At 35.9% G+C, this 24,309-nt stretch overlaps 1 protein-coding gene across 1 annotated transcript in view; it reads right to left on the bottom strand.

Moving 5' to 3' along the window:
• Nucleotides 1–24,309, bottom strand: part of prkg2 (protein kinase cGMP-dependent 2) — a 75,876-nt gene that overhangs the window by 24,982 nt on the left and 26,585 nt on the right. The window contains exons 6-7 of the mRNA XM_030144465.1: nucleotides 21,635–21,698; nucleotides 3,764–3,841 (exon numbers count right to left, since the gene is read on the bottom strand). Coding sequence (XP_030000325.1) covers nucleotides 3,764–3,841; nucleotides 21,635–21,698 — 142 coding nt within the window. The remainder of the gene's footprint in view (nucleotides 1–3,763; nucleotides 3,842–21,634; nucleotides 21,699–24,309) is intronic.

The following is a 24,309-nucleotide window of genomic DNA, read 5'->3' as shown; positions in this document are numbered from 1 at the left end:
AACCACTGTTTAAAGGCTGATCCTTTATTTCAGAGGCTTTTAAATCCAGTACTATAATTAGATTTAGCCGCTAATGCTAATGCTGCTAATCCTTTATTATGTATAGTGTATAGTGTTTGTTCTGGTTTTATCTATCTATCTATCTATCTATCTATCTATCTATCTATCTATCTATCTATCTATCTATCTATCTATCTATCTATCTATCTATCTATCTATCTATCTATCTATCTATCTATCTATCTATCTATCTATTTAGTTGTTTTTAATTGTATGGCTTTTTAATCTATTCTTGTATTTTATTCTTCTGTTTTGGTTTTAATTTTTCATCTGTACAGCACTTTGGTCCACTGCAGTTGTTTTTCTATCTATCATTCTATCGTTCTTTCTATCATTCTATCGTTCTATCTGTCTATGTATCATTCTATCATTCTATCTCTCCCCCCTCTATCTATCTATCTATCTATCTATCTATCTATCTATCTATCTATCTATCTATCTATCTATCTATCGTTCTATCGTTCTATCGTTCTATCTATCGTTCTATCTATCTCTCTCTCTCTCTCTACTTTTACTCTTAGTGTAGTATTATTTATTCCTTTTCTCTACAGGATCTGAATACTTCTTCTTCCACCCGTTCCAGTCTGATCCTTCATTTGGGGGTCTTTCAGACCCTTTGGCCCACCCTGCTGGAGGTCAAACGTCCCCCTCACCGCTCCATCCTGGTGAAGAAAGGCCACGATGACATCACCGCCGCCATGACGACCCGGCTGTGTTTTAGCTAAGTGTCCCGCTTGACCCCGGTGGCCTTCACTGCTCTTGTTTTTCCTGTCTCTCAGAGTTTATTCTCTGGCAAGTCAGGGGGTGCGGGGGGGGGGCAGCAGAGCCATTTCCTGTATCACCCCCCCACCCACCCCCCACACACACACACTTCACCTCTTTCCTCCCAAACAACATATGTCTCTCTTTGGTTTAGTGGGCTCGGTGTGGAGGAGCTGCTGTCTCACTTGGGCTCATAATGGCGTTTTCAGAATCCCCTGTGGACGCTCGGGCCCCTCGCCGACACCCCCCACCCCCACCCCCCCCTCGCTCACCGGTGTCAGGTTTCAGGCTTATCAGACAGACAGGCGGGTGGGTGAGCCATCGCCCCACACCTCCCAGCCTTAAATACAGTTGGACCAACATACTGGCCATTTCTCAATACCAAGTTCGCAGATTACAGCTTTGGTCCGATCGGTCGCAGAGATCGGACTTCCTACGAACGGCTGGTACTGGTGGACTTTCCTCCCTGTCTCTGCTGGTTTTCTGTCATCAGCTCTATAACGTATTTCCCTCAAATCACCATCATATGTCACTCGATTTGATTTCAATACATTTATGTCTTTGAAATTTTGGGAACGGGTACTGTCACAGTACTGTGGCACAAAATATGGGTTTGTCTACAACTACAGACCAATCAAATGTTAGTGTTTGTCAGAGCCAATCAGGGATACTGTTACATGAACTCATTTGCGTTGTTTTTTTTTTGTTTTTTTTTACTCCTTATCCTTTTGTTGCCACAGTACTGTGGTCATATATGGCGTATACTTCAGTTGATTTGATTTGATTTATTTATTTATTTCGAACATGCAACATACATCCAAGCACATACAAGTCGGAATTTTGCATGTTCGAAAAGGAGTAGGAAGAAGTATAAACTTATTTAATCCTACCCCTCAGTGCTTTTACACCTTTATCACTAACTTGATACAACTTGATAATTTTAACATCAAACCACAGCAAATCCATAATGCAGTAACTGAATTACACCCAACAATATGATCATGGCAGTACAGTCACACAAACAGACTCAACAATTCAACCATTATCTTCAATAACTACAGCAGATTTATCAGTACAACATCATCCATAAACAAACAACTTTCTTTTGTGCATTTTTCTACCACAGTACTGTGGCAACTGATGAAAGTACTGACAATTAGTGACAATATATAGTTTAGAAGAGGAGTTATTGTTCTAAATCACAGGTGTCAAACATGCATCCCGGGTGCCAAATCCGGCCCACCAAAGGGTCCAATCCAGCCCGTGGGATGAATTTGTGAAATGCAAAAATTATACTGAAGATATTAATCAATGGTGTCAAAATCATTTTACTTCAGGTTCCACATACACACACATGCAGTCCAATTAGATTTGAAGTGGGTCTGAACCAGTAAAATATTATCATAATAACCTATAAATAATGACAAAAACAAATTTTCTTTGTTTTTTGGTGTAAAAAAAGTTAAATTACATGAAAAGGTTTACGTTACCAAACTATATGTTTACAAAAAATGAGAATAACCTGAACAAATATGAACAAACGGAAATGCAATTTTACCAATATTCTGCCTGTTACTAAATGTTTTGTGCGATTGTAACGCACATGTGTAAATGATAAACTGATAAACTGAGGCAGAATATTGTTAAAATTACATTTGTTTTTCTTAAGACAATTGAAGTTGTTCATGTTATTCAGATTTTTAAGGAAAGTTTGTAGATGTAAACCTGATCATAATATAATTTTACTTTTTTCACTGTTATTATTTTGCTGGTCTGGCCCACTGGAGATCAGATTGGGCTGAATGTGGCCCAAACTAACGAAATGATGAAAACTAGAATTGATAAACATTTTTGTTAACTGAAATAAATAAAAACTATAATTAAAAGAAAAAACGATAACTAACTGAAACTGTATTGTGTGTTTACAAAACTAACTAAAACAGATACAAATTATGGATAAAATTCCCTTTGTTTTCGTCTTTGTCAATGTCGGATTGATATGAAATCGATTTATTTAGTTCGAGCAATTTTAGCTAGCGGCACCATATGACACTTCATGGCATATCACTTCTCGTCACTTGTGGTTTAGAGTCGTCTTCTGGTCCCCACTCTGCAAACATGGAGACGTATGGAGCCGATTTAGGGCCGTAAGTTTTGTAAATGAAAATATCAAATTTGAAACTGAAAATTTAAGTTTTGATCTTGAATTTTGAAAAATACAACAATGTATTATTCCAATTAAAAATAAGTGTATGAAAAGTTTTTTTCAGGTTAAATATAATTTTGATTCACTTTGGTAATTCTTTTGAATAAATTATTTATATTCATTTTTCACTTTCATATATAATTTAATATTTGAGGTTTTATTTTTTTTTAGTTGCATGTTTTATCTTTTCAGATTCAGATCTTATTTTTCACGGTTTCAAATCTTATTTTTTCAATTTCAAATCTTTTATTCGCTTTTAAATCTCTTTTTTTCACTTGTTCAACTTTTGGCCCGGATGTGGCGTGGAGGGCGTGGCCTCAGCTGAGAGGGGCGTGGACTCATGAGTGACAGCATGAAAAAAATCTTAGAGACTTTTCCCACTCATCGGCTCCATAGAAACTAAAGCTGGGAGAAAGTTCTGCATGGGATTAATTTGAATACGACGGAGAGGAAGATAAAAGATATGAAAAAACTAAAACTAAACTAAAACTAAGCATTTAGAAAAAAAACAAAAAAACCCGAAAACTAATAAAAACTAACTAACCTGCTCTAAAACCAAATTAAAACTAACTGAATTAGAGAAAAAAAAGTCAAAACTAAATAAAACTGAACTATAATCTAAAATCTAAAACTATTAGAACCTTGATATGAGGTCGTTTTAGTCTTAGATTCAGGATTAAACTGAAGCTTTATAAGGTCTGGTCTGAACCCGTGTACGAGGAGGAGGAGCGTTACCTTTCCCTGGGCGATGATGTAGAAGGTGCTGCCCTCCTCTCCCTCCCGGATGACGTACTCTCCTTTGTCATAGTATTCCTGTTGAGAGGGGGGAGAAAAAGGGTGAGGGTGAGGGGGGGACAACGGTCAGAACTGAACTGGTCATTGATTGAACCATCGACCGGGTCGCTCCGGTTCCTGGTAGGCGGACCCCCCCCGAGGGCCAGAGCTGGAGCGGCCCGTCAATGACAACCCCGTTACAGCATCTCAACCTGCAGGTCAGGAGCAGGTCCTGGGGGGTCAGGGGGGTCAGGGGGGTCGTCAGACAGTATGGAGGTCCAGAGGTGGGGGGGTAGGGGGTCTGGAGGCTCTGCACAGGAACTCCATTATTAAACAGAATCAGTTTGACCGTTTATACACTTTACTGATCTGCCGACAGTATATTTACATGTGCATTAACTCTGGACACACAGATCACACCGTCCATTTATTTAGTCTAAAAAACTTTAGTTACGCACTTTTATTGGATGAAAATTAGATGAAAAGATCAACAGATTCCAGATCTGTAACCGACATATTCATTATGTGTTTGTTTATCCAGAGTTAGACTTAGATTAGATTACATTAGATTAAAGTGATTCGATTCGATTAGATGAGATTAGATTAAATTAGGTTAGATTAGATTGGATTAAAGTGATTAGATTAGATTAGATTAGATTAGATTAGGTTAGAGTAGATTAAAGTAGATTAGATTAGAGTAGAGTAGATTAAATTAGATTACATTAGATTAAATTAGGTTAGATTAGATTAAAGTAGATTATGTTATATTAGATTAGGCTACATTAGGCTACATTAGATTAAAGTAGATTAGAGTAAAGTAGATTAAATTAGATTACATTAGATTAAATTAGGTTAGATTAGGTTAGATTAAATTAAATTACATTTGATTGGATTAGAGTAGATTAAATTAGATTACATTAAATTAGATTAGATTAAATTAGTTTACATTAGATTAGATTAAATTAGGTTATATTAGATTAGATTAAAGTAGATTAGATTAAATTAGATTACAATAGATTACATTAGATTAGATTAAATTAGATTAGATTAGATTAAATTAGATTAGATTAAAATAGATTAGATTTGATCAGACAGAATTTTGTTGATCCCTCAGGAAATGAATGTTCCAATAGTAGCACATCACTGAATGTACATTTATCAGAAATATTACAAGGCACAAAGGAAACAAAACAGTTTTAACAATAGCTACACTACAAACAAAAAGTTAAGGATATTTTTACTTTTTGGGCTGTTTTTTTCAGTTGCGCTTTTTACTTTTCTGTGTGTGAATTGAATTGAAACACATTTTTTTAATGACCAGACAAAGTTTTATTTACAAATGGCAAAAATGACAAAAAAAAAAAGAAAAAAAAAAAAAAGAAAAGAAATATCCTTAACTTTTTGTTTGTTGTGTATAAATAAGTGGTAAAAAAAAAAGGCAATGGTGCATAAAAAAAATACTAGTGGAAGTAAATAATAAAATAGTAATAATAATAGATAATAATAAATGTCTACACTATGCACAATATGTTTAATATGTGCAATATATAAGAGAGAGAGAGAGAGAGAGAGAGAGAGAGAGAGAGAGAGAGATGAATAATAGCAGAACTACGACTATAATAATAATAACTATCGCTTTGACTCGTGTGCATGCACAGGTTCTAGATGTGCTAGTTTTTATGCTGTTGTGTATTCGTGCATGCTGTACCACATTTGTCCAGTAGTCACCGCCAAAGCGCTTTGGCCATAGCAACATGATTGTAAGGCTATTGTATTCTAAAATGACTAATATCTCCTAAAATATCGGTCCTATTAACTTGCTGTTTTCACTAGTCTGTTCATTGACCAAAAATATTTAAGTATTGAAAACTGCAGCAGTCAGCTGTGTGCGGATCTAGTGTGAATCCCCAGAAACACACACACAAACAGAGGACGCTTGGCTTCAATAATAATAATAATAATAATAATAATAATAATAATAATAATAATAATAATAATAATAATAATAATAATAACAATAATAATAACAACAACAATAATAATAATAATAAGTGGCAGTAGTAAGAGAACTAAATTACCAACAACATCAAACAAACATCACACAATAAAATAAACAACATACATTCATTGTTTAGTGACATTTAACAACTGCGACACCAGCTTTGTTTGTTTTTTTTGTTTTTTTTCACAAATGTCCCAAAATGTCAAATCTGACACAGTGACAGTTGGACAAAACACAGATGGATGAGTAAACAAAAGCACTGACACCTCACTTTTACCACTAGGAGCTGTGTGACAGGATGAAACACTCCGTCTGTTAGTTCAGATTAGGCTTTAGCGTTTATATTGTGTCACAAACACATGATGCTTTGCGTTCTTTGGGGGTTAACAGAATAAATACAGGGTTCTAGATGGAATGAAATGATGAACTCTCCTCATTTTTCAGGTATTTTACTCATTTTTGGGAGGTTTTGTTCACTTCTGTGCCGTATTTCAAGGTTTTTTGGTTCATTTTTTCCTTATTTTTCAAGTATTTTGCTCATTTTATTCTCATTTTACAAGTTTTTGTACATTTTATCTTATGCATAATTAAAGAAAACTGCATTTTAGCTCTAATTATTGACATGTATTGATAGGATTAGTGGATCTACAGGTATTAAACAGTTCAGATCAGTAGATGGTTTTGGTTTTTGAGGGTAAACAAAATAAATACAGGGTTCTGGATGGTATGAAATGATGAACTCTGCTAATTTTTCAAGTATTTTCCTCATTTTTTCCCCCTCACTTTAGAAGGATTGGTTCACTTTTATGACATATTTCTTGTCTTTTTTTTGTTCATTTTTCCTTATTTTTCAAGTATTTTGCTCTTTTTTTCATTTTTCCCAGCTTTTCAAGTATTTTGCTCAGTTTATTTTCATTTTACAAGTTTTTGTACATTTTATCCTGTGAATAATTAAAGTAAAACTGTATTTTACACCAATTATTTCCATGTATTGATAGGATTAGTGGATCAACAGGTATTAAACAGTTCAGATCAGTAGAAGGTTTTGGTTTTTGAGGGTTAACAGAATAAATACAGGGTTCTGGATGGGATGAAACAATGAACTCTGCTAATTTATCAAGTATTTTGCTCATTTTTTTCCCTCACTTAAGATGGATTTGTTCATTTTTATGACATATTTTGAGGTTTTTTGGTTCATTTTTCCTTATTTTTCAAGTATTTTGCTCATTTTACAAGTTTTTGTACATTTTATCCTGTGAATAATTAAAGTAAAACTGTATTTTACACCAATTCTTTCCATGTATTGATAGGATTAGTGGATCTACAGGTATTACACAGTTCAGATCAGTAGATGGTTTTGGTTTTTGCGGGTTAACTGAATAAATACAGGGTTCTGGATGGCATGAAATAATGAATTCACCTAATTCTTTAAATATTTTGCAAATTTTTTCCCCTCACTTTAGAGGGATTTGTTCAGTTTTATGCCATATTTCAAGGTTTTTTGGTTCATTTCTCCTTGTTTTTCAAGTATTTTGCTCATTTTATTCTCATTTTACATGTTTTCGTACATTTTATCCTGTGAATATCTGAGGTAAAACTGTATTTTACACCAATTATTTCCATGTATTGATAGGATTAGTGAATCAGCAGATATTAAATAGTTTAGATCAGTAGATGGTTTATATTGTGTCACAAACACATGATGCTTTGCGTTCTTTCACATGGATTCAATCAGGAAATGCGTATTAAGGCAAAACAAACAAACATGAACCAGAACAGGAGGATTTAATAACAGGAACAGTTCAGATACAGACGCTTTATCGACGCTGAGGGGGAAGTTCATGCATCATTCAGCTCCAGAAAAGAAAACAAAGCAAAATAAAGTGAACGTATAAGTATGTGATGAATGTGTTTGGGCTGTTTTTAAACCATTTCCTTCAGCGTTCTGTGATAGATTCCATTCCTGATAGAAAACAGCGTCCATGTGTGTAACGTACATGTGTGTGAAATGACAGTTCAACCCTCCGCTAATGAAACACAGTCGGTCTTACAATAGAAACAAGTTTGTCGCAGCGTTTGTTGTGGTTTGTGGTTGTTTTTGCATTTTTCATCTGTAGAAATGTTTTAAGCAGAAGGGAAAATACCACTTTAAAAAAAAACAAAAAAAAAAGTATTTGGACAGAGCGTTGAAGTTTGCATCTGCTCTTTTAGTCTATCATCTACTGTCCCTACAGCGTATATATTTTTTTGTATTATTATTTATTTAACCTTTATTTAACGTATAAAGACCCAGCGCTAGTTTTGTGTCAGTTCCCAAATGATTTTCTCCCTATACGTAACCTTTCTGATTTATCACTTTATACTGAGTTTTTTCAGTGTAAATCAAGAATTTTCCTATATTTGTTTACTGAATAATTGAAGTAAAACTGCATTTTACCTCTAATTATTTCCATGTATTGATAGGATTAGTGGATCAACAGGTATTAAACAGTTTAGATCAGTAGATGGTTTTGGTTTTTGAGGGTTAACAGAATAAATACAGCGTTCTGGATGGTATGAAATGATAAATTCTGTTAACTTTTGAAGTATTTTGCTCATTTTTTCCCTCACTTTGGAAGGATTTCTTCACTTTTCTGCCATATTTCAAGTTTTTTTGGTTAATTTTTTCCTTATTTTTCAAGTATTTTACATATTTTATTAACATTTTACAAGTTTTTATACATTTTATCCTATAAATAATTGAAGTAAAACTGTTTTTTACACCAATTATCTCCATGTATTGAGAGAATTAATGGATCAACAGGTATTAAACAGTTCAGATCAGTAGATGGTTTTGGTTTTTGAGGATTAACAGAATAAATACAGGGTTCTGGATGGGATGAAATGATCAACTCTCCTCATTTTTCAAGTATTTTGCTCATTTTATTCTCAGTTTAAAAGGATTTGTTCACTTTTATGCCATATTTCAAGGTTTTTGGTTCATTTTTTCCTTTCTTTTTAGTATTTAGCTCATTTCATTCTTATTTTACAAGTTTTTGCATATTTTATCCTATGAATTATCAAGAAAAAACTGTATTTTACCTCTAATTATTTCCATGTATTGATAGGATTAATGGATCAACAGGTATTAAACAGTTTAGATCAGTATATGGTTCTGGTTTTTGAGGATTAACAGAATAAATACAGGGTTCTGGATGGTATGAAATGATAAATTCTCCTAATTTTTCAGGTATTTAGCTCATTTTCTCTTCACTTTAGAAAGATTTGTTCACTTTTATACAATATTTCTAGTCTTTTTGGTTCATTTTTTTCCTTTTTTTCCAAGTATTTTGCTCCTTTTATTCTCATTTTACAAGTTTTTGCATATTTTATCCTATGAATTCTTAAGAAAAAACTGTATTTTACACCAATTATTTCCATGTATTGATCGGATTAGTGGATCAACAGGTATTAAACAGTTCAGATCAGTAGATGGTTTTGGTTTTTGAGGGTTAACAGAATAAATACAGGGTTCTGGATGGTATGAAACAATGAACTCTCTTTTTTTTTTTTAGGTATTTTACTAATTTGGGGGTTATTTGTTCACTTTTATGCCATATTTCAAGGTTTTTTGGTTCATGTTTTCCTTATTTGTCAAGTATTTTGCTCATTTTATTCTCATTTTACACGTTTTTGTACATTCTATCCTATGAATAATCGAAGTAAAACTGGATTTTACCTCTAAATATTTCCATGTATTGATAGGATGAGTGGATCAACAGGTATTAAACAGTTTAGATCAGTAGATGGTTTTGGTTTTTGAGGGTTAACAGAATAAATACAGGGTTCTGGATGTAATAAAAACAATGAACTCTGCTTGTTTTTCAGGTATTTTACTCATTTTGGGGGGATTTGATCACTTTTATGCCATATTTCAAAGAGTTTGGTTCTTTTCTTTTCCTCATTTTTCAAGTATTTTACTCATTTTATTCTCATTTTACAAATTTTTGCATATTTTATCCTATGAATTCTTGAGAAAAAAAATGCATTTTACACCAATTATTTCCATATTTTAATAGGATTAATGGATCAACAGGTATTAAACAGTTTAGATCAGTAGATGGTTTTCGTTCTGGATTATATGAAGCGATGAATTCTCCTCATTTTTCAGGTATTTTGCTCATTTTTTCTTCACTTTAGAAGGATTTGTTCACTTTTATGCAATGTTTCTAGTCTTTTTGGTCAATTTTTTTCCTTCTTTTTCAAGTATTTTGCTCCTTTTATTCTCATTTTACAAGTTTTTTTTATATTTTATCCAATGAATAATTGAAGTAAAACTGCATTTTACTTCTAAATATTTCCATGTATTGATAGGATTAGTGGACCAACAGGTATGAAACAGTTCAGATCAGTAGTTTTAGTCACCAGTGGCTGTTTGGGTCTTTATGGGTTAACGACACTTGACTGAAAACGTTTGTTTAATCTTACAAGAGCCATAAAGCTGACACATAACCGGTGCTTCATAACATTGTCCAATTAAACACCGAAGGTACAGACTGTTCTTTCCGACCGATGCCTCTGCCTCCAGGTGTCAATCACGTCGTCTTGGTCCAAACTAACGCCACCTCAGACCGTTTAAAGCAGGGCTCGCAAACTCCTGTTCTTTCAGGTTCCACATTCAGCCAGATTTGATCTGCAGTGGGCCGGACCAGTCAAATAAGAACAGAATAACCGATAAATAATGACAAGTCCAAACTTTGGTCTGTGTTTTAGTGCAAAAAAACCCATTAAATTATGAAATACTTACTTTTATAAAGTATCCAAACAATGAAGATGTGAATAATCTGAAAAAACTGACATTTCTTAAGAAAAATAAGTATAATTTTAAATGTATATTCTGCCTCAGCTTATCATTTCTCTATGTGCATTCTGGATCAGATCCACAAAGACACTAAACACTGAGGAACAGGAAGAAAAGAGTTCAAATTGTGCTTAATATTTTTTTAGACATTTCAGGTTGTTCATATTTATTCAGATTATTCACCTTTTATTGTTACAGGATAGTTTGGAAATGGAAATATTTTCATAATTTAATGTTGTTGTTTTTTTTGCACTAAAATTTGAAGTTGTCATTATTTATAGGCATAATGTTAGGTGTTTTTTGGGTGATTTTTAGGTGGTTTGGGGAATTTTTTGGGTGATTTTTAGGGGTTTATTTGGGTGATTTTTGGGTGGTTTTTAGGTGTTTTTTGAGTAATTTTTAGGTGATTTTTGGGGTGATTTTTGGGGTGATTTTTGGGTGATTTTTGGGTGGTTTTTGGGTGAATTTGGGTGATTTTTGAGTCATAACTTATCATTTTTACATGTGCATTATCGATCAGATCTACAAAGACACTAAACACTTAATAAAAGGCAGAAAATTGTTCAAATTGTGCTTAATTTTCTTCAGACATTTCAGGATGTTCATATTTGTTCAGATTATTCACATTTTATTGTTACAGGATAGTTTGGAAATGGAAATATTTTCATAATTTAATATCATTTTTTGCACTAAAACAAAAACAAAAATTTGAAGTTGTTAATTCAAGATTTGCTTTACTAAAATCAAGATTTTTTTTTTTGCTTAATTCAAGATTTTTTTTTACTTGACTAAAGATTTTTTTTTTTTTTTTCCTTAATTCAAGCTACTTTTTTTTTTTTTTTTGCTCAATTCAATTCCAGACTGTGTAATTTTTGCACTTCACAAAAACATCCCACAGGCCAGATTAGAACCTTTGGCTGCATGTTTGAGACCCCTGCTTTAAAGCCAGTGCTGCTGAGTCAGCCGGCCGCCACGCCACCGCCGTCCTTAGGTGAAGAAGAAGAAGAAGGAGAGGGAGCGAACAATGAAGGTGACCGGGATGAACGTTCCACAGGGACCCGTGCCAAATTCCCACAGCTGAGACAACTGTCGGCGGCTGTAATCCATTTGCCGACGGCGGGCGGCGGCGGTGAAAAGCCAACAAACAAATCAGGGCAACCACGCGTAAACATTCCCCCCCGTGTTTACTGTCAAAACTCTTGACACAAGTGGCATTTTCCTTGAGTGTCCGAGCTTGTTTACGCTTCAGGAGAGCCTAGTTTAACACCCGTCCATGACAGCGCAGACAACATGCCAAGGTTTTGTTTAGAAGTGACTGCGTGAACGATGCAGAGGAGTGACGGCGGCTGAACGGCGGCAAAGACGAGCCAAAACATTTACCTTTAAGCAACAGAAACAACAGACTCCCAACAAAAAGCCTTAAAGCAGGTGCCCTCAGACTATGGGAAGAAACTGGAAACATTCAGTAAAAGCCTCCATAGTTATCCTGTCCTCATGTCAGACATACACTATGTGGACAAAAGTATGTGGACATGTTGAATTCAGGTGTTTCTTTTCTAACAGGGGTCTGGGATCCAAAACAATGATGACTAATGTTAGAATATAAAACTATATTGTGACATTTGTCATTATTGGTTTTTTTTTGTTGTTGTGCAATTAAAACTCATACATGTAGTCGTTTCATTTAGTGATAATGAAAGGGTTGTAAATAATAATGTTTCATATCAGTTCTCAAAAATCACATAATTACAACATGATTTTAACGATAAAAATCTCTGCAAACACACAGAAGTGAAAAAGAAAGAGAAATATTCAGTTCAATTTAAGGAAGATCTCTACATTTATATTACACAGAAACATCATAATATAGTTTTATATTATGGGATAACTATCATTGCATTGGTTAGTTTGGTTTAAATTGTTATCTTTGTTTCCAAAATGACTCAGAGATTTTTTTTTTTATTCCTGACTATAATTTTAAATGTTCTACCTCTAAATTTCTAAAATATTTTTCATGCCCTGACTGTAAATAGTAATTTCCTACCACAACTAAAAAAAAACTAGAAAAATCTAACATTAAACTTTAAGGAAATGTTGATGTTTTTGTCTTAAATCCTCATGAACAGGACATCGTACAGTTGTAGACATGATGTGTCCCAATATTTATGTCCATATGGTTTATAAACATCAATATTTCCTTAAAGTTTAATGTTAGATTTTTCTTCCTCAGTGAGATGTGAAGAAAGTAGATGGTTAATTGTGTTAGAAAATTATTTACAGTCAGAGCAGGAAAAATATTTAAAAAATTTAGAACTTTTAAAATCATAGTCACAGATTTATTTTTTATTTTATTAAAATTTTTGATTTTGAATATCAAAAATAAAAGAAGTGTAAAAGAAAGAGAAATATTGCGTTCAATTTAAGGAAGATGTCTACATTTATATTACACGGAAATGTCAAATATATAGTTTTGTATTGGGAAGTAAAGTGAAGTTTAATGTTAGATTTTTCTTCCTCAGTGAGATGTGAAGAAAGTAGACGGTTAGTTGTGTTAGAAAATTATTATTTACAGTCAGAGCAGGAAAAATATTTTAGAAATTTAGAGGAAGAGCATTTAAAATCATAGCCATGGATTAAAAAAAACTAAAATAAAATTAACCATCTCTGAGTCATTTTGGAAACAAAGATAACAATTTAAACCAAACAAACCAATGCAATGATATTTATCCCATAATGTAAAATGATATAATGATATTTCCGTGTAATAAAAATGTTGAGATCTTCCTTAAATTGAACTCAATATTTTTCTTTCTTTTTCACTTCTATGTGTTTGAAGAGATTTTTATTGTTAAAATCATGTTGTAAGTATGTGATTTTGAGAACTGATATGAAACATTATTATTTACACCCCCTTTATTATCACTAAAGGAAACGACCACATGTATAAGTTGAATTTTAATTGTAAAAACAAAAAAACAACAATGACAAATGTCATAACATAGTTTTATATTATAACTCCGCTCGTCTGGGGAGCGTTGTCTGGTGGTCCCCAGACCTTGTACAAGACAATCCAGGCTCTTTTCATGGGTTGTTCCACGTTGGTGGAACGCTCTACCAAGTACTATGAGAACAGAGGCGTTCCTGCCTATCTTCAAGAAGCTCCTGCAAACCCAGCTCTTCCAGGAGCACCTCCTGTCCGAGCACTGGCAGACATTCCATTTTAAATATTTTAATAAAGTTCTTCCCAGGATTATCACAGATTTTCCCAGGATTATCCTGCTGCGGTGGTCCTGCCTCTCTCCTGCCCTCATCATCATCACTCACCTATCCTCAGCTGCCTCCATGTGTCTCCCCCTACTCCCCCCTTCTCCCCCTCTCCCCCAGTCTCTATCTCTATCGCTCTCTCTTTTTCTCCTTCTCTACCCTCTCTCTTTAACCCCAGCTGGTCCTGTCACTCGTCCATCCTCCTCAGTCTGGGTCTGCTCCAGGTTTCTGCTGTTAAAGGTAGTTTTCCTTCCACTGTCACCATCACTAGTGTTTGCTCCTGGAGGATTCTGTTGGGTTTCTGTAAATTGGCTTCAGTCTGGTTTTGACCAACTCTATATATAAAGTGTCATGAGAGAACTTTTTTGTTGCGATCTGGTGCTATATAGATAAAATTTGATTGTTTGAGTGATTTAATTGGTTTTCTCCTGTAAGTCGCTTTGGAAAAAAGCGTCTGCCAAATGCATAAACATTTGTCATTATTATTTTGTTTTGTTGGAAAAGAAACACCTGAATTCAACGTGTCCACATACTTTTGTCCACATAGTGTATTTTCAGTGCCTGTCAATCAAACCTGACATTAAAACATCCAGGACTAAACCTGCTAATCCCCGGGTGGAGTGAATGTCTGCTGCAGCTCCTTGAAAGCATCGCGCTGCCTTCATGGAGCTGTTGAAACATCAGAGTAGTGACGTGAGCGCGCATGAATGATTTACAAAGAGCTCAGATATGACAGCGGTGATTTCCTCTGCTCAGACAGATGACCTCCACGCTCGGAAACATGGGAAAACGTCAGCGTGGGAGCACAGACGGGTTCATGAGGACGCAGAGTCGTCAACACAGTCCAGTTCATAATGTGACGTCTGCGCCTACAGGGTTTCATCTGCCTTAACCCTCTGGTGTCCAGGTGAGCATATTATGCACACTTTGCACTTCATGTTACAAAAGTTCATGTTATTTTTCCAAAAAAAATTGGAGTCAAATGTTTCAATAATTTTTATCTAGATTTCTTTTATTTTGTACAATAATTTTTCAATCATTTTATAAAGTTTTTAATATTTTGTACTGAAATTTTTCGACTGACACCACCGTCATCTTCTACAACAGGGGTGTCAAACATGCAGCCCGGGGGCCAGATCCGGCCCCCCAAAAGGGTCCAGTCCGGCCCTTGGGATTATGCTAAAATATTAATTATTTTAGTTCAGGGGCCACATACAGACCAGTTCAATTTCAAGTGGGTCAAGTCAGTAAAATGCTACAATAATATGCAATAAATACTCACAGCTCCATATTTTTCACCTTGTAAATGTAAATCATTTCATGTATTTACACCAAAACAAATTTAATTTTGCAAAAAATGTGTACAACCTGAACAAATATGAACTTTACCTGTATTAAGAGAAGTGCAATTTTAACAATATTATGTCTATTACTAAATGTTTAATGTATTTGTAGATCTGTGATCTGTCAGTTATAATGTACATGTGTAAATAATAAACTGAAGCAGAATATTATTAAAATTACACTTATTTTTTTCAGTTTGTTCATGTTATTCACATTGCTTTAAAGGACATTTTGTAGATGTTCATAATGTAATTTTACTTTTTCACCCTAAAACATAGAGCAAAGTTTGGAATTGACATTATTAATAGATTATTATGTTATAATTTTACTGGTTCGGCCCACGGCAGATCAAATTTGGCTGAATGTGGAACCTGAACTAACATGAGTTTGACAGCCCTGCTCTACAACATTGATTCACCAGCATGGAGTCTGATCAATAACAGTGGATCGAGACTTGTTTTTACATTCAGTTATTGATATGTTTTGCTGAAAAAGTCACTTTTTCTTGAGTTTTCTCTGTTTCTGACATAATAACCCTCAACTTTAATCTGAGCTTTTATGAACATCTACACGATCAGTGAATGAAATACAGGAAAATATCTGATTTTCACCGAAAAACTGCAAAATACAGAGGATAAAATTAAAATAAATGGTGATAAATTACTGAAGAAAGGTTAGAGAAAAGTTAATCTGGGAAGGGTCTGGGTGATAAATTTTATTGCGACATACATTTTTCTGTAGTCTTTCAGGTTTATTTTTGCTAAATCACACATATTGCACTAACTTTCCTCATTTTGATTTAATGAAAAACACATCAGAGACTACAGGTGTTTTCATCTGGTTTCATCTTTAACATTGTTTCCATAATTTATATAATTTTTGTGGTGTTTAGTCTCAGGGCCGTCTTAACACATGGGCCCGATGGGCATTTACCCGAGGGCCCCATGCTAATCTGTGTATGCTAACCCTTCAATGCCCCTTGTATCATATATGATACAGACCCATCAAAGGCTTACAGTTACTTCACTAATTGCTCATTTAAGTTCTTTTCTGCTTTTTTCAACTATTTTAAAGTAATTCCAAATAAATTTTGTAGTCAAATGTTTCACTTTTTTACATATAGATTTGTTTTATTTTGTACTAGAATTTTTCAATTATTTTATAAAGATCTTATTATTTTGTATTGAATTTTTTGTACTGAAACCACCGTCATCTTCTACAACACTGATTCACCAGCATTGAGTTTGATCAATAACAGTGGGTGAAGACTTGTTTTCACATTCAGTTTGCAAAAAAAGTCACTTTTTCTTCAGTTTTCTGTGTTTCTGATATAATGACCCTCAGCTTTAATCTGAGCTTTTATGAACATCTACACGATCCGTTAATGAAAAACAGGAAAATACATGATTTTCACTGAAACACTGCAAAATACAGAGGATAATAGTATAATAAAATAGTGATAAATTACCTAAGAAAGGTTAAATAAAGAAAAATTCATTTGGGAAGTGCCATAAAAGTAATGCTGGGTCTTTATGGCTTAAACTGCTGGAGTGTGCAGTTTGCAAAGGATGATGGGTAAAGGTTTTAGAGGTTAACTGGCTTTACTACTTTACTTTACTTTTCGACCCGTGCAAAATTCAGACTTGCACGTACTTGTAGATAGATTCTGTTCATTTAAATGTTATTTTGTTTTTGTCTTATTTTGCTTTGTTTTGTTTTATTTTATTTCTTTGCATGTTCAAAATAAATAAATAAATAATAAAAATAAAAAATACTATTCCTGTAGGGAAATTCAGTTTTAGCATTTTCCCCACAATACACACACAGCACCTAGCATTAGCATTAGCATTAGCAATTAGCACATAACAGGATCAGGATAAACTTTATTTACCTGCATGGAAAATTTGTTTTGGATTCACATACGAGTGCCAGTGAACGCAACATGAGCATCCTTCTGTTTTTAGTAAATTATACAGTAAAACAACAGAGCAGTAGGTCTGTTTATTTCCCACGATTATTATAAAAAAAAAAAACACACACACAGAATGAAAAATCTCATTAATTCCAGGTTTTGCAGCCTCCTCTTCAGACACTAATCTCTTTTTTCATTGATTAAACAGGAGGCTGCTCAAAGTTTCGACAGCCGCTTCAAGGTCAGAGAAACGCTCCAGAGAACATCCGGCTAAAGCACCTAGCATTAGCATTAGCATTTAGCACATATCAGGATCAGGATAAACTTTATTGTCCTGCATGGAAAATTTACCTACGAGTGCCAGTGAACGCAACATAAGCATCTGTCCCTGTTTTTAGTAAATTTCACATTAAAACAACAGAGCAGTAGGTCTGTTTATTTTCCATGATCATTAAAAAAAAACATACACAATGAAAAATCTCCTTAATTCCAGGTTTTGCAGCCTCCTCTTCAGACACTAATCTCTTTTTTTCATTGATAAAACAGGAGGCTGCTCAAAGTTTCGAACAGCCGCTTCAAGGTCAGAGAAACGCTCCAGAGAACATCCGTCTAATCTCACCACGACGTGAAAAACATAAAAAATTTAACCATCCAAAGTCGACCTGTCAAACTGCAGCAGATCTGGAGTCGTGCAGCGATAACTCGGGAATATAAGTGCAAGCATTACCAATGTGTCACAAAGTAAACCAGGTTTGTTTTGTGCTTTTTACAGAGCTCATTCTTTTACCACTGAAGCTTGCCAGGTCAAATTCCCATCTGGAGATAAGAACAAAAAGCAACTGGAAATCCCTTAAAGCGAGGTATACACACACACACACACACACACACACACACACACACACACTACACATATACAGGCGAATACACACTGAATTCCTTCCCCTCACTGTTTGACAAGAGAGCTTCAATATTATCTGGCAGATTCTCAATGAACATCTGCACCACTATTAGGTTTCAGCTGCACCCCCCCACCTCCCCAAAAGCCAACAGAATCAGCTTCAACACAAATGACTGAATATGGACGTTCTGTGAAGCGATTGCAAAGACCGTCCTTGAGGTCTTAGTTGTGGAAAGACGCTGAGAGGGCTTTTTTTTCCCAAGCTGGACATGGTTTCCTCTTCCGCTGTTGAAATATAAAGCTGACTTAGTCCTCTTTCCTCCTTGTGAAGCGTAAGGCTTCAACAGTTATCTTCAATTCAATTCAAGTTCATTCAAAAATTTCCCACTAACCCATAAAGACCCAGTTCTGCTTTTTTGGCAGTTCCCAAATGAATTTCAATTTCTTCACCTTCTTAGCTGATTTATTCAGCTAATTAAGGGGAAGAAACTGGTTTATCGACATACACGACAAACAAAAATTTAAGGATATTTTAAACTTTTGGGGTATTTTTTTTCAGTTGGGATTCAGTGCTTTTTACTTTTTTGTGTGTGAATTGAATTGAAACACATTTTTTTTAATGACCAGACATAGTTTTATTTACAAATGGCAAAAATGACCAAAAAAAAGACCAAAAAAAAAAAAGAAATATCCTTAACGTTTTGTTTGTAGTCTAATGCCATGTTTCCACTGCGTGGTATCGGCTCGACTCGGCCTTTTTGCGTTTCCATTACAAAAAATGGCCTGGAATCTGGCACCCGGTACTAGTTTTTTGGTATCACCTCCGCCAAGGTTCCAGGACTGGGGACCAGATACTAAAATGTGACGTGTAAACACTGCAGACCACTGATTGGTCAGACAGTTTGTCTCTGTGACCCGCCCTTTTACAAAAAACAGATGTGAAAGTTGACAGTAAACATAGCAGTAGGTTAATCCACATGATAACAGCCTGCAAAACTACACCATGGTTTGTCGAGGAGGTTCAGACGTAAAAATTCAGCATGAGCTTGACGAGACAACACACAACAAGCGAGTTTATCAGCAACTCTCTGAGCAGACGACACAGAAGTAATGCGCCGCATCGCTATGGCGTCCAGGTACTGTAAAGTCTGTAGTATCCTGTAATGGAAACGGTCTCCAGGAATAGGACCTGGTACCCGAGTCGAGCCGGTTCCACATAGTGGAAACTCAGCATAAGTAGTTCTGGGTCTTTATGGGTTAATCATCCAGGGGACTGCGTCTCCAGGTCTGTCTTGGGCGTCTTCTTTTTCTGGTTCACTGGGGATTCCATTTAAGGACCATCTGGTGACATTTTTAGGGTGAGTCCAATCACCATTTTCTTCTTTTTATTTGTGACTACTGTCTCCTGGTCGTCTGTCTTCCATAGTTCTATTGCTGCGTTTCCACTATGTGGAACCGGTTCGACTCGTAATGGAAATGCAAAAAGGCCGAGTCGAGTCAAGCCGAGCCGATACCACGTAGTGGAAACGCAGCATATGTTTGTTGTTGAGTTGAACCAGTGGAGGCTAATGGAGTCTGAGGTATTTATTGATGAAGGTCTGGAACTTGCTGGAACCAGCAGTTGTAACCTTCCAAGTTTCTGATCCATACAACAGGATGGATTTGATGTTTGAATTGAATAAACATGTCTTGGTTCTGGTGGAGGAGACTCTCCAGTATCTCCAGGTCTGTCTGGGCGTCCTTTTTTTCTGGTTCCCATTCAGTCGACCATCTGGTGACATTTGTGGGTTCTTTTCTTAGGGTGAGTCCAATCCATGGCAATTTTCTTCTTTTAATTTGCGTGGCAGCTAACTCCTGGTCGTCTGTCTTCCATAGTTCTATGTTTGTTGTTGAGTTGAACCGGTGGATGCTCATAGAGTCTGAGGCGTCTATTGGTGAAGGTCGTCTCTCTTCCATAGTTCTTACGTAGAGCTGTACAATATATCGTTTTGAGCATTGACATCGCAATGTACTTATGCGCAATTGTCACATCGCAGGTCCTGCAATGTAAGAGGCAAATGAACTCAATGTGTTTTCATCTAATTTCAAATTAGTTGTGTTTCCTCTCGTTGTGGCAATAAGTACAAGACACTGTCGACTCAGAACATGTGTTTCAGTTTCATCCTTCTTGTAGCCAAAATAATTCCAGATAACTGACATTGTTTTTCTTTTTGGTACCAAGTCTTCATTTATGGTGATTTTCTCTTGTTCATTGCTCATTTTTCAATGTTGTTACCAGCGACTCATTCCAAGCTGATTAAGAACGATTGTGATTGGTAGATCGCTGTGTAGAATGTGAGTCGCATACCCTTGAAATTAGATGAGAACACATCAGAATCAGAATCAGCTTTATTGGCCAAGTATGTGAACACATACAAGGAATTTGGCTTCGGTTGAAACTGTATGTCGAGAGCAATGTAAAAACCGAAGCCAAATTCCTTGTATGCGTTCACATACTTGGCCAATAAAGCTGATTCTGATTCTGATGTGTTCTCATCTAATTTTAAGGGTATGCAACTAACATTCTACGCAGTGATCCACCAATCACAATCGTTCTTAATCAGTTTGGAGTGAGTCGATGGTAACAACTTTGAAAAATGAGCAACAAACAAGAGAAAATCACAAAAAAAATGGAGACTTGGTGCCAAAAAGAAAAGTAATGTCAGTGATCTGGAATTATTTCAGCAACAAGAAGGATGAAACTGAAACACATGTTCTGAGTCGACACAACAAGAGGAAACACAACTAATTTGTTTGACCATTTACGTCAGCACCACACAGCTATTATATCCTCCTGAGTATTTTTTCATATTCCAGGGTTAAAAAAAAAAAATCGTAATGTCAGTTTTTTCCAGTATCGTGCAGCCCTAGTTCTACGGTTGTTGTTGGGTTGAACCGGTGGAGGCTCATGGAGTCTGAGGCGTCTTTTGATGAAGGTCTGGAACTTGTTGGAAGCAGCAGTTGTAACCTTCCAAGTTTCAACAGGATGGATTTGACGTGTTTGAACTGAATAAACACATTTTGGTTCTGGTTCTGGAGATCGCTGTGGTTTTCCAGACAGGTCGTGAAGTTACAAAGTAGTTACAAATACAGAGTTTACCGGAGGAGAAAACGTGGCCGTTCGTCCTCTTCTGCTGCATGTTTCAACCCACGCTCTGAGCATGTTCTCACACCAAAAGCCTGTCACTCGCACATCTTTAAGAAATCACTCGTCCCCCATTTGGATAAACACTTTCTGGGGCCTCGGTCAAATAATTACGGTAACAATATACAGCGCCCGCCGATGACAGGAATAATATCGGCTCTGTTCATCAACAAGGTAATTTGTGAGGTCTTGCCGACTGGAGTTGGACAGGATATGCTGACATGCAGTAATGGTATATGGCCAAATGGTAATGATATTTTGACAGCAGCTATCTGCAACGTCGGAGCTCCCATGAGCTGCCAGAGGGTTGTGCAATTCTGAGGCAATACAATGAAAAGTGTAATCGTCCCTCCAGTAGAAACAGACACGGACTGACAGAAAAACTTACCACCTCGAGGCAGTCCACTATTTTACTGAGCTTGTCCTCTGGTAAATTAGCCAAGAGCGAAACACTGAAAGAAAAGACAAAACACAGATGATGACCATTAGATTCTCTGCATGTCCACTGTGTTACAACACGCATGATCCCAGATGTCTCGGGAAATGTTTGGGAAGGTTTTACTTCTGCGCAGGATGCAGGCGACTGGGTAACCTGTTACAAACAGAAAGGTGTTTTCAACAGGAAGTGGCAGATGACGGGTCGGTCTTCACTTGGTTAACCCTCAAAAGCCCAGGGCAGTGTTCCAGAGCTCTGGATTATCTGGATTTGTTCTGTTTTTCCTATAATTTCCGATCAGTTGACATCAGTTCTCTTTGGTTTAGAAGAACCCAGAGTTTTATCTGTTTTTTTTTAAAGTCCAGATTTTACATTTTCTTTGTCTGAAAATGGCTCATTTTACTGAACTTATAACTAGACGCTAAGGAAAGTCATTGTTTTCAGCTTTCAGATGATTATTTTTTTTACTTTTATTTATTTATTTCGAACATGGAAAGAAACAAAATTAAAAAAAAACAAAAAAAAGCAAAAACAAAAAAAACAGCTAATCCATACTCAGCAAGACCCTTCATTTTTATATTGTTGGGGATGTTTTCCGAGGAATTTACACTGTTGTTCGTAAAGTTGGAATTATTTTATTTTCAGACACATTCCTCTTTTTATTCCTTTTTATACACATCAGTATCACCTTTGACCAGGTACGATGATTACATACTGAGTCCCAGTTACACTTTATGTATCAAGAATAAATCACATGGTTGGAACAGAGGTTGCGCTAGACATTTTTATTGTCCGTCATTTTGACGGACAGGGTCGTAAAAATTCCGTCATAACGTATTATTATCCGTCATTTCAAATTTTTATTTTTTAATGATAAAAAGATATATTTAGTAGTATTTAATGTTCAAAAACATTTCAATGATGCAGCAACTGTAGTTGCTGCTGGCTGATAAACCAACGTGATATCACGACTCGCATAATTATATACGCCACTTATAATTGGTGTGTTATGCACTGAGGGTTAGGGTTCAGGTTATATGAACCAGAGATCTACGCACAAATTGACATGCCATCAAATAACACATGAAAGGTAGAAAATGCGTACATATAGCACACCAAATGCCACTGGCGTATTCCTTGCTTTTCCGTCATCCTCCACCACATCTGTCCCTCTTTTTTCACCGCGTTTATTAATGACATCGGATTTAACTGGGCTTTCTAAGATAACTAAGGAGACTCGGCTGTCTTCACAGTTTGCGCAAGAAAAGTAGCATCTAATTTTGGCTAAAGTCAGAGAAACAACAACACAAGACTGGACACTGACTGATTAATGTTCACACTCACCATCAGCTGGACAGGGGGTCTACTACAGGTGGACTAACTGGACAGGGGGTCTACTACAGGTGGACTAACTGGACAGGGGGTCTACTGCAGGTGGACTAACTGGACAGGGGGTCTACTACAGGTGGACTAACTGGACAGGGGGTCTACTACAGGTGGACTAACTGGACAGGGGGTCTACTAGACAGGGGGTCTACTACAGGTGGACTAACTGGACAGGGGGTCTACTACAGGTGGACTAACGGTGGGTCATGTGACTGCAGTACTGCTGTTGTATTCAGTGTAGTTGTGAACAGTGGTGCTGTTGGTTCTATACAGGTGGATGTTGGTTCTATACAGGTGGATGTAGGTTCTATACAGGTGGATGTTGGTTCTATACAGGTGGATGTTGGTTCTATACAGGTGGATGCTGTTATGGAATGTTTGATGCCTCGTTAAGAGAGACAGACAGACCAGCGATTCTGCGAACAGGTTCTGTTCACAGTGTTGTGTGAAAACTTTCTTTGGTAGTGTTATGAGATGAGTGTGTGTGTGTGTGTGTGTGTGTGTTCCTTTAAGTGCGAGAGCAGTGTGTGGTGCGTGCGTGAACGTATGGTGTGAGTGGTCGAGCAAGGTGAGGGAGCGGCAGTTTTGAGTATGAGTGTGTAAGAGGACAGAAGGAAAAAGTGTACAAACATCCATATACTGTGCATAAATAAAAGCTGCTGTCTTCCACTACCGGCAAGGGAGTTAACCCGACATCGGCCCTGGAGGAAATCTGCCCTGTTCTCGTTGACTACGGTCGGACGAGCCGAGCAGGAAAGGTTAACAGTAGATTACCCTCAGTATTTGAATCTGTCAAAATGACGGACGGCCTTCAGAATTTTCCGTCATTTAGAAAAAAAATCTGTCAATGACGGAATATTTTCGGTTAACGCGACCTCTGGGTTGGAATTATTTCATTAGAAGAAATAAAAAATCTTTTATACCAACTTTATGGGAAGTAGTGTATTTATGTTTAACTGTGTCACAAAATAAGTAGATTATTACCTAAACTTATGGAGAAATTCAGTGTCCAAATGAGACAAAACAAAACAAAAACAGCAGATAAACTCCATCCACGTTGACACAATTAGAGATTTATCAGTTATTTTACAGCTATGGATATGTTTGGTCTCAGCTACTGGGGGTTAAATAATGCATATGAATATTGATATTAATGTCTAATGTTTGGAATTTAATTTTTTTTTGTAATTTTGCCAGTTGAGAAAGTCATAGTTTAGTTTTACGTAGTTTAGTAGTTTCCA

This window comes from Sphaeramia orbicularis, chromosome 9, assembly GCF_902148855.1.
Source record: "Sphaeramia orbicularis chromosome 9, fSphaOr1.1, whole genome shotgun sequence".
NCBI lineage: Eukaryota > Metazoa > Chordata > Actinopteri > Kurtiformes > Apogonidae > Sphaeramia > Sphaeramia orbicularis.
This window is presented reverse-complemented; position numbering and strand designations above follow the sequence as displayed.